The sequence below is a fragment of the Pocillopora verrucosa genome, chromosome 8 (genome assembly GCF_036669915.1).
Source record: "Pocillopora verrucosa isolate sample1 chromosome 8, ASM3666991v2, whole genome shotgun sequence".
NCBI lineage: Eukaryota > Metazoa > Cnidaria > Anthozoa > Scleractinia > Pocilloporidae > Pocillopora > Pocillopora verrucosa.
In genome coordinates this window covers 21,150,123-21,164,012 of record NC_089319.1, presented here as the reverse complement: position 1 = coordinate 21,164,012, position 13,890 = coordinate 21,150,123, and the positions used below count along the sequence as shown (strand labels likewise).

General features: G+C 37.9%; 1 protein-coding gene across 1 annotated transcript; it reads right to left on the bottom strand.

The window, feature by feature from the left end:
• Positions 1-5,464: 5,464 nt before the first annotated feature.
• On the bottom strand, positions 5,465-7,087 carry LOC131780028 (uncharacterized). Its single transcript, XM_066171579.1, has one exon. The coding sequence runs from the start codon at positions 7,085-7,087 to the stop codon at positions 5,465-5,467; it is 1,623 nt and encodes a 540-aa protein (XP_066027676.1).
• Between the last annotated feature and the right edge of the window lie 6,803 nt (positions 7,088-13,890).

The window sequence follows — 13,890 nt, the reverse complement described above, 5'->3', positions numbered from 1 at the left end:
ATCTCGGGTAGATTTCCGATTACGAAATCCGAGCTCCCCCGATGTTGTGCTCGTGATAAAGGCCCTATTTAGCATTTTTGACCCGCATGATAGAGTAGAAACGAACATGTACTTCGGTTTTGCTCATGACTTCGTATTAGCGTTAAGATATTTGCATTTTTTTTCGTTGCTAACCTATATTACAGACTCCACAAAATTTTTGCGATGCCTCCTTTTCATGGATGGCCGATCACAACTACAACATAGTGACACCTCCACGAAATCTGTCAAAAGGAGGATATTAAAACACCAGAGATCATCTCGGGTAGATTTCTGATGACGAAATCCGAGCTCGCCCGATGTTGTCTTCATGATGAAGGCCCTATTTAGCATTTTAGAGCCGCAAAATAGAGTAGAAAGGAACACTTACTTCGTTTTCGCTCATGACTTTGTATTAGAGTTGAGATATTTGCATTTTTTATCCGTTGCTAACCTGTATGACAGATTCCACAAAATACAATTAACGCCTCTTTTTCACGAATGGCTGATCACAACTACAACGTAATGACATCTCCACGAAATCTGTCAAAAGGAGGATTTTAAAATACCGGAAGTGATGTTTTAAATACGAACTATCTTCGCACGAAATAAGGCATTGTGAACAGAAATACCTTTTCTTAAATAAAGCTTTTCAGATAAAACATCTAGATATATGGTAAACTCAATAAAAGCAACCACGCCCAAAACCACTAAAAATCTTCTGGATTTCTGATGAAATAAATTTAACGCAATTACGTTTAGAGTTTAAGCGATATATTGTTTTTTCTAATCTGTTAATTGATTAAAAAATTGAACATTACCTCTATTGGACGGAGGCTAAGTATGAATATAATGTAGCAGGCGATATTACTTTTGTAGACAAGGATAATCCGTGGCTTGTCTCACCTATTACATGTTCTCTATCTGCGTTGTGCCATGATATCATTGAAAATATTTTACGATAATATTTTTACAATATTTAGATGAGGATTTTCAATTCGTACTTAGGGAAAGACCTACTAGAAACAGTTTTTTATGAGTAGGTTTTAAAATTCTTTTAGCTGACTAGTACTTAGATAAAAATTACTACTAGATATATTTCACTTCGACGATTATCTTAATAAACAATTAATGGGAAGTTCTGAGAATCATTTTGTGATGCTACATGCTAAACTAATGGTTATTTTTCTCTTCCTGCTTAAGGGCTCTTTCGCAGTTTTGGTGACGGTAGCAGTTTCATACTCTCAAAGAATGAACTCTGCTGACCTGAAATCCTTCACCAGAATAGAAAGGAAAGAAAAAAGCAGGACTGTTCGATTTATACAAGAAAGCTGCAGCGATGAAGCAGATCCAACCAGCTGCCTCTGGTAAAGACCGCTGGAGCTGTTGGAAGAGAAATTACAAACAAGTCAGGGCAAATTTCTAGTTCCTAAAATTTTGGATGCTTGGATGGACAGACGAGAATCCATGAGGTAAACTCCACCGGCCAGAAGGATAAATCGGTCAGTTCGTCACTAGCGTAGATTGCAAACACAACTTAGCATATAACATAATATTAACTATAAATAACATTTGAAACCTAAACTAAACATTTTTCTGATTTCATTCCATCTTTGAATATTTTTGTTGTAAATAAGGGCAATGGCATGGGGTAGCTTCTATGTTTTCCTGCTGAGGAGGAATGCGTGACATTTCTAGTTCGAGTAAAATGTCGTGTCACGCATTCGAATTATTCATCGTAAACGTTCAAGTGAATATTTTGCAAAGTACACCGCGAAGATTTTCCTTTCTTTCTTTCCCAAGTTGTTATTATATGTAAGGTTATGTATGTGGTCACGCTGGTAGTGAACTAACCGATTCATCCTAATTGTTGGTGGCCTTAAGTTTTCTGCAATTCTATTGATGCAAATTACAGATCTACACATTTTCCATTTCGCAAATTACAGATTACCATTTCGAAAATTACAGAGTTTGAGTTCATTTAACAATCAACAGGTTTTGATTTCGTTTCGCAAACTACAGTAAGCTCTCGCTACGATTCAGCAAGAAGTAAAACTACGGTTAAATAATGACATCAAAACAAGTGTGGCACGAGAGCTCTGGATTGTTAGATAAGTGGTACGTCCAAGCATTAAAATATTTTTGGTACTGGAAAGTTGCCCTCACTTGTTTGTAATTTTGGCAGAAGAGGCAATTTTGATCTGCTTCATGGCTTCATTATTCATTATTACTTTGAAATTTGAGAAATTTTCGCTCGTTTTCTCAACACTCAGCACTTTGCTCTTTTTTCCGATGAAAGCGCCTTCGCACTTAACCTCGTCCTCACGCCGTTATTTCGGTACCAGATCACTGAACCGTGGCCTATTGTGAGCGATGTGAAATTATTTAATAGGGTGGGAGTGCCCCATAATTCTTTTCTCGCAGCTGCCTTCGAGAAAGTTTTGTTTTGTCGGTAGTCATGTCAGTTGCCGAATCTTTTATGTAAAAAGTACATTTAAGAATAAACCTCGGTGCTTATCGTAAAGGATACAATGATTTAATGCATGATACAATATTTTCTATGAAACGAATGCGACACATAAAATAAAGAAAGTAGATAAAATTGAAGTAAAGGGCGTTGAAAAGGTCAATGTGTTAACAACTTTTGACGCCGATGGTAGGTTAATAGCACTCAATTTTCCGTTTATTTACATAAATTATTAGTTTTTTATTTCCCATAATCAACAAATTTTGTTTTCATTTGACCCTTTTTTCGATAAGAAAAGGTTTATCTCCCAAGTCATCAAGGAAAGCAAGATCTATTTTGCAATGACCTTATAATGTCAAAATAGCTCCATGCTCGCAATCTTTACGCGTAAGTATCAGAAAACATTTTTCGTTTCAGAAACGGCGATCTTTGTTGAAATCGAAATCGAAAATACTTGTTCTCGGACCGGTGAGCAAAAAGTATATCAGAGGAAAAATTATTCTTCTCTCAGTGACGTCAAATAAGAAACCATATCGCCATCTGTTGTATCAAGAGGAGATTCCCCTGTTGGACGTCATAAGAATAATGGTCTCTTGTTTTAAATGTTACGTTATTCTTGGCTCTGTCTCGAGTTTCCTGTGCGACCATCTGAATGCCCTTTGCGTGCTCGCTTTAGATGTTCTATTTTGGTAAAGTGACCGAGATCGTCAAGATCAGAATTGTACGTGAACAATTCATTAAATAATGTCGTAGGAGTCCGTCACCATTTTCTTTCCCTAAAACGTTAATTTATTTCGCCTGGTCAAGGAAAACGTACCAAGCGTGAGGAATATCATTCACTTTGCCCGATCAAGCAAACCGAGTCAAGCACGAACAATTTTGTGTACTTAGCTTGGTCTAGGAAACGAATCACGCCAGAACAATAACAAGTACCTAAATATTTACGATCACTCAACTTGAACTGAAACTGAAGGCATAAATATCTCCAAGAAGGGTAGCATTAAAGTAACTTTTCCACTAAACAATAGCATAAATATCAATAGCATAAAAATAGCATTGATCAGGGTTGTTTGCTTTTCGATTGGTAACGCACTTTATATTAATCCGTGTGCCATTTACTAAACGATCGGTTAAAAGTCCACTTACTGTGTTAATGTGTAGAAGTCAATAACACCGACAGCAAATAAAAAACGTCGGGTTGTCTCATTTAAGTCAGTAAGAAAACGAAAGCCAATGATATTTAGCGAAAATACACCACATTTCGTTGTTCTGTGTACGTGCTTTGATATTTTTAGAGACTTGCTTCTGTCGCTGGTACTGGGTCATAAAGTCGTTTAGAAAGTGGTCTATGGAGGGTTGACATATAGTCAACTGTTTTACAGTAAATAAATTCGCCGTTCGTTATTTTACAGTTTCCTTAAAGTATTTTGAATTTAGTCTGGTAGAATCCGAAGAAGATTTTTTTAAAGTGTCACGTTTGGGTTTCTTCGTACTCTGAGGATTCTAAATAAAGATAAAATATTTTCCAATAGAAATTGGTATTTTTCAAAGAGAAATATGGAAAAATGTCAGACTGCCGGACGTTTAGTTATTCGAAGACCGTGTCCGGTAGTGTCCGGTGAAAATTTTCAAAGTGTCACGGCTGGATCTCTCTTCGTACTGTGTACGGGTCGAAACGGACAACATTCGAATTTTTTCACTTTCTAGAAGCGCTTGAGGATTGTAAATGAAGGTAGAATATTTTCCGAGGGAAAATTGGTATATTTCAAAGAGAAATATAGAGTTATTTGAGGACCGTGTACAGCAGTGTCATTGAAAAGTTCCTAAGTGACAAGCACTTGGATGGCTTCGTACTCTTAACACACGTTTAGCGAGAAACGCCAAGTTCGAAATTTTGGACTGTCTGGAAGCGCTTGAGAATTGTAAACAAAGGTAGAACATTTTCTTTTAAAATTTCTTTTTGGATTTTGAAGAGAAATATGGAAAAATATCGGACTGCCAGACGTTTAATTATTTAAGACTGTGTCCGGCTGCCGGACGTTTAGTCACTTCACTGCAAGAACGTCAGCGACACTGAGTTTGCGTTACAATTCTTATTTGCTGCTGTGCACGAACAACAACCTCGACCACTCTTTCGAGAGCAAGCTCCTCTCCACGGGTAGGAAACTTCACCTGACCCTTGATCCTATTTTACATGGATGGCAAACTTCATTAAAAAAAAACTGGTGTATGGATGAAAACGTGGTGGATCAACATTTTCATCTTCCTCGGAATACTCGCAAGGATTTTCGTGTTCCTCTTTAGCAACAACCGATCCATAAGCGTTTACTGCCTCGGAATCTACAAAATCAATGGATTCATCTGATTCCATACCGGATTAAAACGTATATAACTATTTTAAACAGAATTGTTTTGACAAGCTCACCAAAATCGCCTGAGAAAACGTAGAAGCTGTTTTGAGACACCGTAACAAGGTAAAAATAACTGACCAATCAGAGGCGCTATTTAAACAAAAGGGGTAGTTCAAAACAAAAACAAACGACCGCGTTGCACCAAGGTTGGAAATGGGCCTCGATTTTCTGGTAAGGAAAGGTTTATCTCCTAAGTCATCAAGGCAAACGAGATCTATTGTTAATAATATTATAATGTCAAAATAGCTCCATTTCATTTTGTAGTCCGTATTACATTGAGTACTTTGTAATTGTCATTACCTATACGGGTTTTTCTAACATGCATGTCTTAATAAAAGCATTATTATAACAAAAAACACAACCCTGTCAACGGTAGAGTTCTATCTTAACCTTAAAATCAGAGACCCATGGGCAAGATTTATCTTTAAAGTTAATTCGATACAAGTCGATTCGATACATCGACAAAGTCGATTCGATACCTGGTTAGTGACTGCTCTCACAGAAGTTATATCGAAACGACTGTAAACCTACAGAAGACTTGATGTTTTTTATGCTTCATTCTTCAGTTTTAAGTAAACGGCATCTTACAAGGTTGATTCGAAGACTCTTTAAATCTTCCATGCACAATAATTAACAGAAGTGAGCTAGTCCATAATGCTATGAGCACAGAAATTATAAGTGCCATTGAAGTATGTCTCCTCCATCTTCTTCGCCAAACAGCCATGACAGCCATGTTCTGATAGTGAGTCTCGATCGCGAGGGATACGCTGGTGAAAAACCACTCGATCACCAACTGAAGACAAGTTGTTAGAGCAAAAGTCTCCAACACTTCTATTAGAGAGGTGTTTTGAAGGAAATTAAACTCATACAAATACAAACAGCCGTTGACGGAAACTATAGCAGTTGATTCAAACAGCATGCTCATAATAGTAATATCAGCCATTAACCTCTCACGGCGAGGAGTGCGAAAACTTCCCCAAGCAGCGGCTGTTCTTTTCCAAATCGAGTGGCAAATATGATCAATAAAGACCATTGCGCTTCTTTCGATTACTTCCACAAACCCGTGAGTTATCCCTAGAATCGCGATGGATTGTAAACTGCCGAGATCCGCTTGTAAAACACGAAACATGATCGCCGAAGAGGCGAACAACGGCGCCAGTAAGACATATGAATATCCCGGATGAATGAAATCTCGGTGAAGCCGCTGAACACAAATTCGCGAAGCAACCTTTAAAACGACTCCAATTAGAGGCGCAAAGAGAGCGATTAATAGTTTACCCTTCTTGGTTTGTTTATTAAAAGTTGGGTAGATGATCTCGGCCACAGGAATTGCCAGGATGACAATGGATACAAGAACAATTTCCACTTGAAAGAAAAACGTAATCCTCTGCCTTGTTGATTGTCGTGATAGAAAATGATTCGTTACGAGATGTATTTGCCAAGATATAATTACAAAAATAAGAAAGTGCAGTGGTAGCTTTTGTATCGTAGAAAGCTTAGAATGGGAAATTCCGAGGGCTTGAAGAGACACGCGGTAAAGTGCATCCAATAGAAATCCACAGCAGCTCGCTAAAATAAGTTTTTTTCTTATTCCCTTGATCTGATAAGGTCGAAAGAGAAATGAGAGAACCAGAAAAAAACTATTATACACGATGCTACAACACGTTATATCTGATATTGATCTTAACCACTGAACTTTCACAGGAATGGATTTCTTTGGGTAAAATTCGCAGTTGTTTACAGTTTTGTACATAAGAAATGAAATCAATATGTATAGTGAACCTATGACGGTAGCAGTTAGAAGTGAGATCGAGGCTCCAAAGTACATTGATTTCCAAGCAGTGTGGAGAGCGGATGGTCTTAATCGCTTCCACGCCATTGCTCTATTTTCATCATCTTGTGAGTTGTTTTCATGTGTTTCTTCATCGTCGTCTGATGAGCATGCGTTTATGACTCTTACCTTAGGACTGCAGGCCATTAAATAATCCAAGCTAGTTGCTTCTCTCTCGCTGTATTCCTGATAAATAGCCTCCTCAACAGGTTGATAGTTCCATTCCAAACCAGTCCTCTGTAGAGGATCGTAACCAAAAGTCATCAATTCAGGTTCTTCTGGGTTGTAATGCTCTGTCACGCCTCTTGTAAAACTGAATACGATCTGGCCAAACACCTCTATCAGCATATTGCTGCTCATGATGCCTTATGTAAACGTCAAATGTCTTAGTTTGGTTTCTAATTGTCTTCTGTCGAAACTGAAGCGAAGAATTCTATTGCTCTCCGCTTTTGTATTTGATGTTAACTTGCTCAGACGATATTTGATTGTTGTTGTTTCCTGCCAGTTGAGTGGCTCAAGGAAAGGCCAGTGATTCAGTGTTAAACATACATTCGTGTTTTTTTTACCTTTTAAATGACACTTTCCTCGCCTCAGCTCTTCTCACATTCTTGATTCAAGACCAAACCGTGTGAACGGTGCGGCTGCTAGGGTAGTTGCACGTAAACTAAAGTAAGTCCATCCCAGGTTATCTTGACAAAAAGCTGTTAAAGTAGTTTTTCAAACGTGTCAAACAACTAGCTATAGGCATTCTCGTTGTCCATGTTGACCGTATTGGCACCTTTTCTTTGATAATTTTGATAATTTCAGGGTAACGAAAGTAATTGATACTATTTTTGAAAATTAACTCGTTTGGTACATTTTTTCTGTTTTGAGTTACTCTCGAAACTTTACCCTTAACGTTTCCGGCCGTCGACTTAAGACCAGTTTACTTTGTTTTGAAGCGAAGCCCATTGACAACTGCCTCCAGGCCTCGCCCAACATGTGGCTTCGTAGGTTCGTATAAAAAGGTTGACAGAATGACAGAAACAAACTTGATTTTTTACGGCAACTCGTAAAGTTTAATCTTGATTTCAAGTCAACCTCGAAATCAACCTTGATTTCAAAAAACAGTTCTTACGCATTTTGGAGACAACCTTGATTTCAAGGCAACTAAAATTTTTCACGGGTGAGTAATTAGTTCGAGAGAGTTATCAAATTTGATAACCCAGAACAAAACAAAACAGTGACAAATCACTGCTCAGATTCACGTTCACGTGACGTGTCACGAGGTAACAATATTACATTCAACATGGCGTCCGAAGGCTAAAGCAGACTAACGTTTCCAAGGTAATTGTTTTCGACTGGAATTTGTGATTATAGCTTAAATTGTACACATGGAAAGGTAAAATTTCTGATCGATTTAGATTTGAAAATTGCAAAGGCTTCTTCTTTTTTCGTAATCTCAATAATTTCCATTCGTATTATTTTGCTTTCTTGGCGGATAGCGAAGCCCCCAGGTTTTTTAGCGCTCGTCTCGCCTCGATCCAACTATATGTCTGTGCCAGAGAAAAAAGTTTATTTACACTGATACTTTTACTTCGCTAGTGAATCATTCAAGTAACAAACTGCTCTAGCTCATTGGCGAAATGAAGATGTAATCGTAGCGTATTTCAAGCGCGAAACCGTGTAAATGGAAGAGTAAAAGCTTCTCGAAACAAGCAAGAAGTTGGAAAATTCATACTGCTACGCAGTTAACGTGCCTCCACGGCCGCATCCACTCCTTCCTCTTCCATTTCTGATTTGACTAGTGAAAGCCTTCTCTCCGCTTCTCTGGGATATTCCTCACTGTAATCGAACGCCAAGCCTCAAGGTAGATTATGAAAACGCAAATTAAAACCTATTCTAGGCCGGGAATACGTAAGTCAAGAGGAAATATACGAACAGGATGTTGAATCAGTATTGAACCTATTACCACGGACACAGCAGAGCGAAGAAACAATATGTCTCTTTCATTTCCAAACTTGCTTGGTCATACTCCACCTTACCGTCATCAAGGAACACCAACAAGGAAAGCTACAAAATGTCCCAGCTAGCCCGAGTGCCAGATGTTTTGCGGAGGAAACCATGAGCAACTTCGTTTCGACGGAAGAACCTCAATTAAGGGCAAAATGAAATAACCTTAGTTTATTTCGGTCCAAACCAATGTTAAAAAAAGGACACAGTGAAAATGGTAAGATTACTTCTTGCTTTTGCAGTAAGAAACTAAAACTTAGACCCATTACTCAAGTGAAATGAAGTACAATGTTAACACCCAATGCCACGGTCGGAGCAGTTACAGTTTCATGCAACAATATAATAACAATGATGGAAATGATGACCCAAATATGCAGAAGGAAAAGTACAGTGACTGAACATAAACTTCATGATCATAATCTCCCACATAAAATTCTCAGTGCTTCTCAGTGCCCATATCCTGTTTGAGTTCATTTCCATACTTAATCGAAGACACAGAGAAAAATTTATTTTTATTAAAGAGGAAATTTCTTAAAATCATTCAGCTTGATTTAAAGCGCAGCCTTGACATTTTCACAGAGAAAGGTGAGGTTTTACTTCTCTGCACTCTGGAGATTCTCTGATTTAGTAGTATTCTTGATGTTCTCCCCCTGAGCTCCATCTTATCCAGTTGTATACAAAGCTGTAATTTGAACTTCAGGTATTGACTTTTATACTTCCACGAAGTCTTCAAGTGACAAATCTTGTTTGTTTTTCTTCAGTACAAAGGCATTCGTCCTGAACCATGCCACATAGGGAAAGGTGTTATGTGGAGCTTCCTGTGAAATATGTGTAAAGAGGCATTTAGGAAATATTAAAACAAAACAACATAAACAATCCAATCTGGACAATCCAAAAGAATGACATATTTACGATATTATATTATTACAAATTATATTAAATAAGACATTTTCAGTTAACTTTGAGACAGAAGTACATGTATATAAAACATGATGCAGTACAACATGACTACTATAGCCATACGTTTATGAAATTTCCCGAGCAATTTTTACAATTTCCCAAATTGGCTCAAGCGATGACCTCCAACCACCCCCACAACCATTCTCTCCACCTAATTATTTATTAATAGCGGAGCTCGCAGAGCGTAGCCCCATAATTATACAAAATAGTAGTAACCCATCAAGCCGAAAAAATTTGGATGTACGACCGTACGACCGTACAAAGTGCTACTTTTAACATGTGTGGTCAACTGTACCGCGGGCACGCCAACGCCACGGCTTTGTTCAGTAGTCCAGTGGTCAGTGCACTGGGCTCCGAGTCGGAGCCCCTTGGCCGGGGCAAGGCGTCGTGCCCTTGAGACGTGCGGGAAAAAAAATGCGAGCTCCGGTTTTAGGCTTGGCTAAATCTATATATTATGCTTTCAGTGAGTCTCGTGCAAGGCAAATTAATTTATAATTCCTTGACACAACATGGAATAAGGATTGATTTTGTTGGAAACCTAACACCTGCGTCTCTTAATTTTCATGAAACAATATTTAAACAATCCAGCACATTTGTTGTCTGCTTTTTCTGAATTACAATTCAATCTGGAATTTGATAAATGAAAGAAGAGCCATTAAAAGGATATGCAATGGTTTTTAGCACTAAAACCAAATTATAAATTTTGTTTTATGGAGACCAATTTATTTACATTTCATGTCTATAAAAACCTACTTAATTACTTGAATTTGTAAAAAATATCTTTTTTTTTACTTCTCTGGAAAACATAAACTTTCTCTGACTTAGAATGAAATTCCCTGACTTTTCTCTGACCTTGAAGGACCTTTTTTTCCTGACCATTTCCTGATTTGTGGGAAGATATAGTAAAAACCTGTACTTGAGCCAAGTTGCCCATCAAGCCAGAGTTTGTCCTTAGCATGAAGTAAACTAGAAACCAAACCAAGGTCAACCCTCAAACGGAGAATAAAATTCGATGACAGCGGGCTTGTTCGACAAAGAGCTAGTTTGGTTTTGTTTAATACTTAGGCTCCCTTCGGGTAATAACAGCAAAATGAAAGGAACCATCATCATTGTTTTAAAAAAAGGTCTCCTTACAAACTAAGTATTGTGCAGTGATAAGAAATCGTAAATTAGACAACAGTGTTCGAATGATAAACAGAAAGATTAAAAGCATCGTCGAAAACACACAGTGGTGGTTGGCGACTGATTAAGCGGTAAACCAAGACCACACCATGCACGTTCTTCCTGCAGTTTGCATCACAACAATTAGCAGATGTATCGATGGAAAGAAAATATAATGAAGAACTGCTCCATGCCTTTTTGGAGTCCAGAAAAATTCATTCACTGACCCAAACTTTAAGGCCAAGTTGAAAAACATACCTCAACCAAACGTGTCATTTCAACTGCCCTGTTATTTCTGTGCCAAAAATTTCGCCTCTATCACTCCTTGATGACCACCATCTTGAGTACACGCGAAGATCAGTATCTATTAAAAATTTTCAAAAGAATTATTGGTACATAGGCGAGTAATAACGAATAAACAATGGGTGCGAAAATTGGGTGCGAAAATCTTCGATTGCCGAAATGGTCGCCATGTTGCGACGTCACGTGGTTGTCAAATCTGATAACTATCCCGAACTGAAAATATTCACAATGTCTCACACTTGTGTTCTGAAGAGGGTGTGAATATCATCATTTCGAAAGATTCTCTTGAACGATTCTCTTGTTGCACCATTGGGGTGTTACAGGTTTTTTTTTTACGAGAAGCTTCTTTGATACATGTTAAGTTATTTCAAATTCATTATCTTGGTTATAAGAATTTCAGTTTCGATCAAACATTTGTCTTATACATTTCGACATAAAAAAGCACATGAACGACAACGTGAAACAACAAGATACCTTTTTCTTTAAGTGAAAAATAACACTCTCTGCAGCTTAGCGTGAATTAAATTCACTCAGCTTCTTTGTCTCACGCGCGAGACTTATTTGAAACACTCACCTACCTTCTTAGTCTCACGTGTGGGTTTTTTTTTTACTTTGAAACACTGATCTATTTAAGAAATCCTCAGCGTCTGCCATTATGAAATCTTCGGCTGCGGGGTAATGATAAACAGTTCTTTCGATAAATACCACTCTAAACGGTTCTAAATTGCGGAAACCTCTTGTTATTTATTTTGCAAGATAAATAATCTGTGTCGTTACAAAAATGAAAGATAAATATTCTGTGTCGTTACGAAGCTGAAAGATAAATATTCTCTGTCGTTATATATGAGTTTTTTTCGGTAACTTTGTTTGGTTTGTTTCTTTACAGCCTCAATGTCAACCTTAGATGAGCCTCTAGCTTTATTTCTCAACTGTTTTTGTCAGAGAATTATACTACTCAATCTCGCGCAAAATTGAGTTGAACTAAATGTCAGAGATATTGTCATTTTCAATCGCTTTTGAAAACAACCGCCTGAATGACAGGTGCTTTACCTCAGCTATTGAAATAGATTTTCATTTTTTTTAATTTTTTCATTGAGAGTTTTGCTCCCAACACTAAATGCTGTTCATATAAGTCCCAAAAAGCCGGCAAAGTTAGCCGTGGGAGCGCCAGCTATCACCCCAATTCCACTCAAAGAAAACCGCCATACCGCTTGTATATACAGCGGACGTTACTCCTGTCACAGTGTATGTTAAGTGACAAACGGATCTAATTTATTTAATTTGCCAAGGACACGTCGATAATGAGTAATTTCATTCTTAAGCTTCTCCCGGCAATCACAAATCATCTTCAACTTGAGCCGGGGGTCGCGAAGCGTCCCAGGCTGTCCATGGCTCGAAGAGCTTGGGCCGCTTTGCTGCCCCTGACCCGAAGGGCTTACCACTCCGCGGCCTGCCCCTTTCGGGGCTTCGCAAAATATTTTTATCGCTAACTCAAACCTCAAAGGAAGGCCATCGAAATTAATGATCTCATTATCCTCGTCGGTCACGAAAATTCGCATAGTATAGATGTGATGTCATTCCTTTGTTTTATTTTTCGTTGAGTTGAGGCTTCAGAATAAAAGTTAACCCTGTCAAAGGGTTTCCCGACAATGTTAAAGCATCCAAGAACGCTTGAGGGCTTTCCATTGAATACGTTTTCATTCTCATCAAAAAGATCACAGCGGACAAGGTAGTTGGTAAATGGTGTAAACCTTTTGATTAAGTTGATGATTTGCAAACGTCTTTTAATCCCAAGAGGATCAGCCACATCATTGTCAGGAAGGATATGCTTACTTTGAGGATATGGATTTTTGAGGATATGCTTATTTTGAGGATTCCTCCTTTCGGAGTATTAATTTCAACCTTCACTCCGTCACTCTTTAATGTATCATGGAGAGCTTGGCCAAGGCTTTTGAGTCAATAATTACCTTCTGAAATTCTCTTTACAATTGGAGTGCCCAGGGCATCGAATTCAGAAATTTCTCTAGTTCACCTCAAATTAAACCAAGTGTTGAAAAAAGAACAGCTCACAAGCCAAATATGTTGATATTTTTCGCTGCGTAGCTGCTCTTTGAAGTGAACCGTGTGATCATTTGCATCCAGTCTGAAGTGAACACTGACATCCATCTAATTTTGTTTTTAATCAGATTCAGTTCTCAATTAATCTATGGCTCCGAGTTTGAGTGACTTGTTTGCATGAATTAACCAGGTTTTTTTGGGTCAAATCAATGTTTCATTTCTTTTCCTCTAATTTTGACAATGGCACACTCACACAAATAAAGACAATGTCACACAAGAATGAGAATGACTATGGGTTTGGGCTATACCATGTTGAGACCGTTACGGAGAGTTCTTCAGTCTTCAGATGAAAGATTATTTCACTATTAATGGTACTACTCAGAAGAATGTGAACACCTGAACTCCAAAATAAGCCATATGAGTATTTGATAAGTAGCAATAACCCTATTTGGATATTCTGGATATCCACATTTCTGGACAACTCTACATGTATTTGTTTCTAAATTGATATTTAATTATACACAACATAGCTATTTAGAATGAGAAGTTTGCCTAATCGAATGGTGCAATGGGAGGACAGAAGTTAACAAAAGCTGCACAAACTTTGTGGCGATCAGAGTTTTCATGATTAGATATCAGAAAGTCAGTTGGCAGGGTACCCTCCAGAATTGTAAATTTCCGTCTGAGAA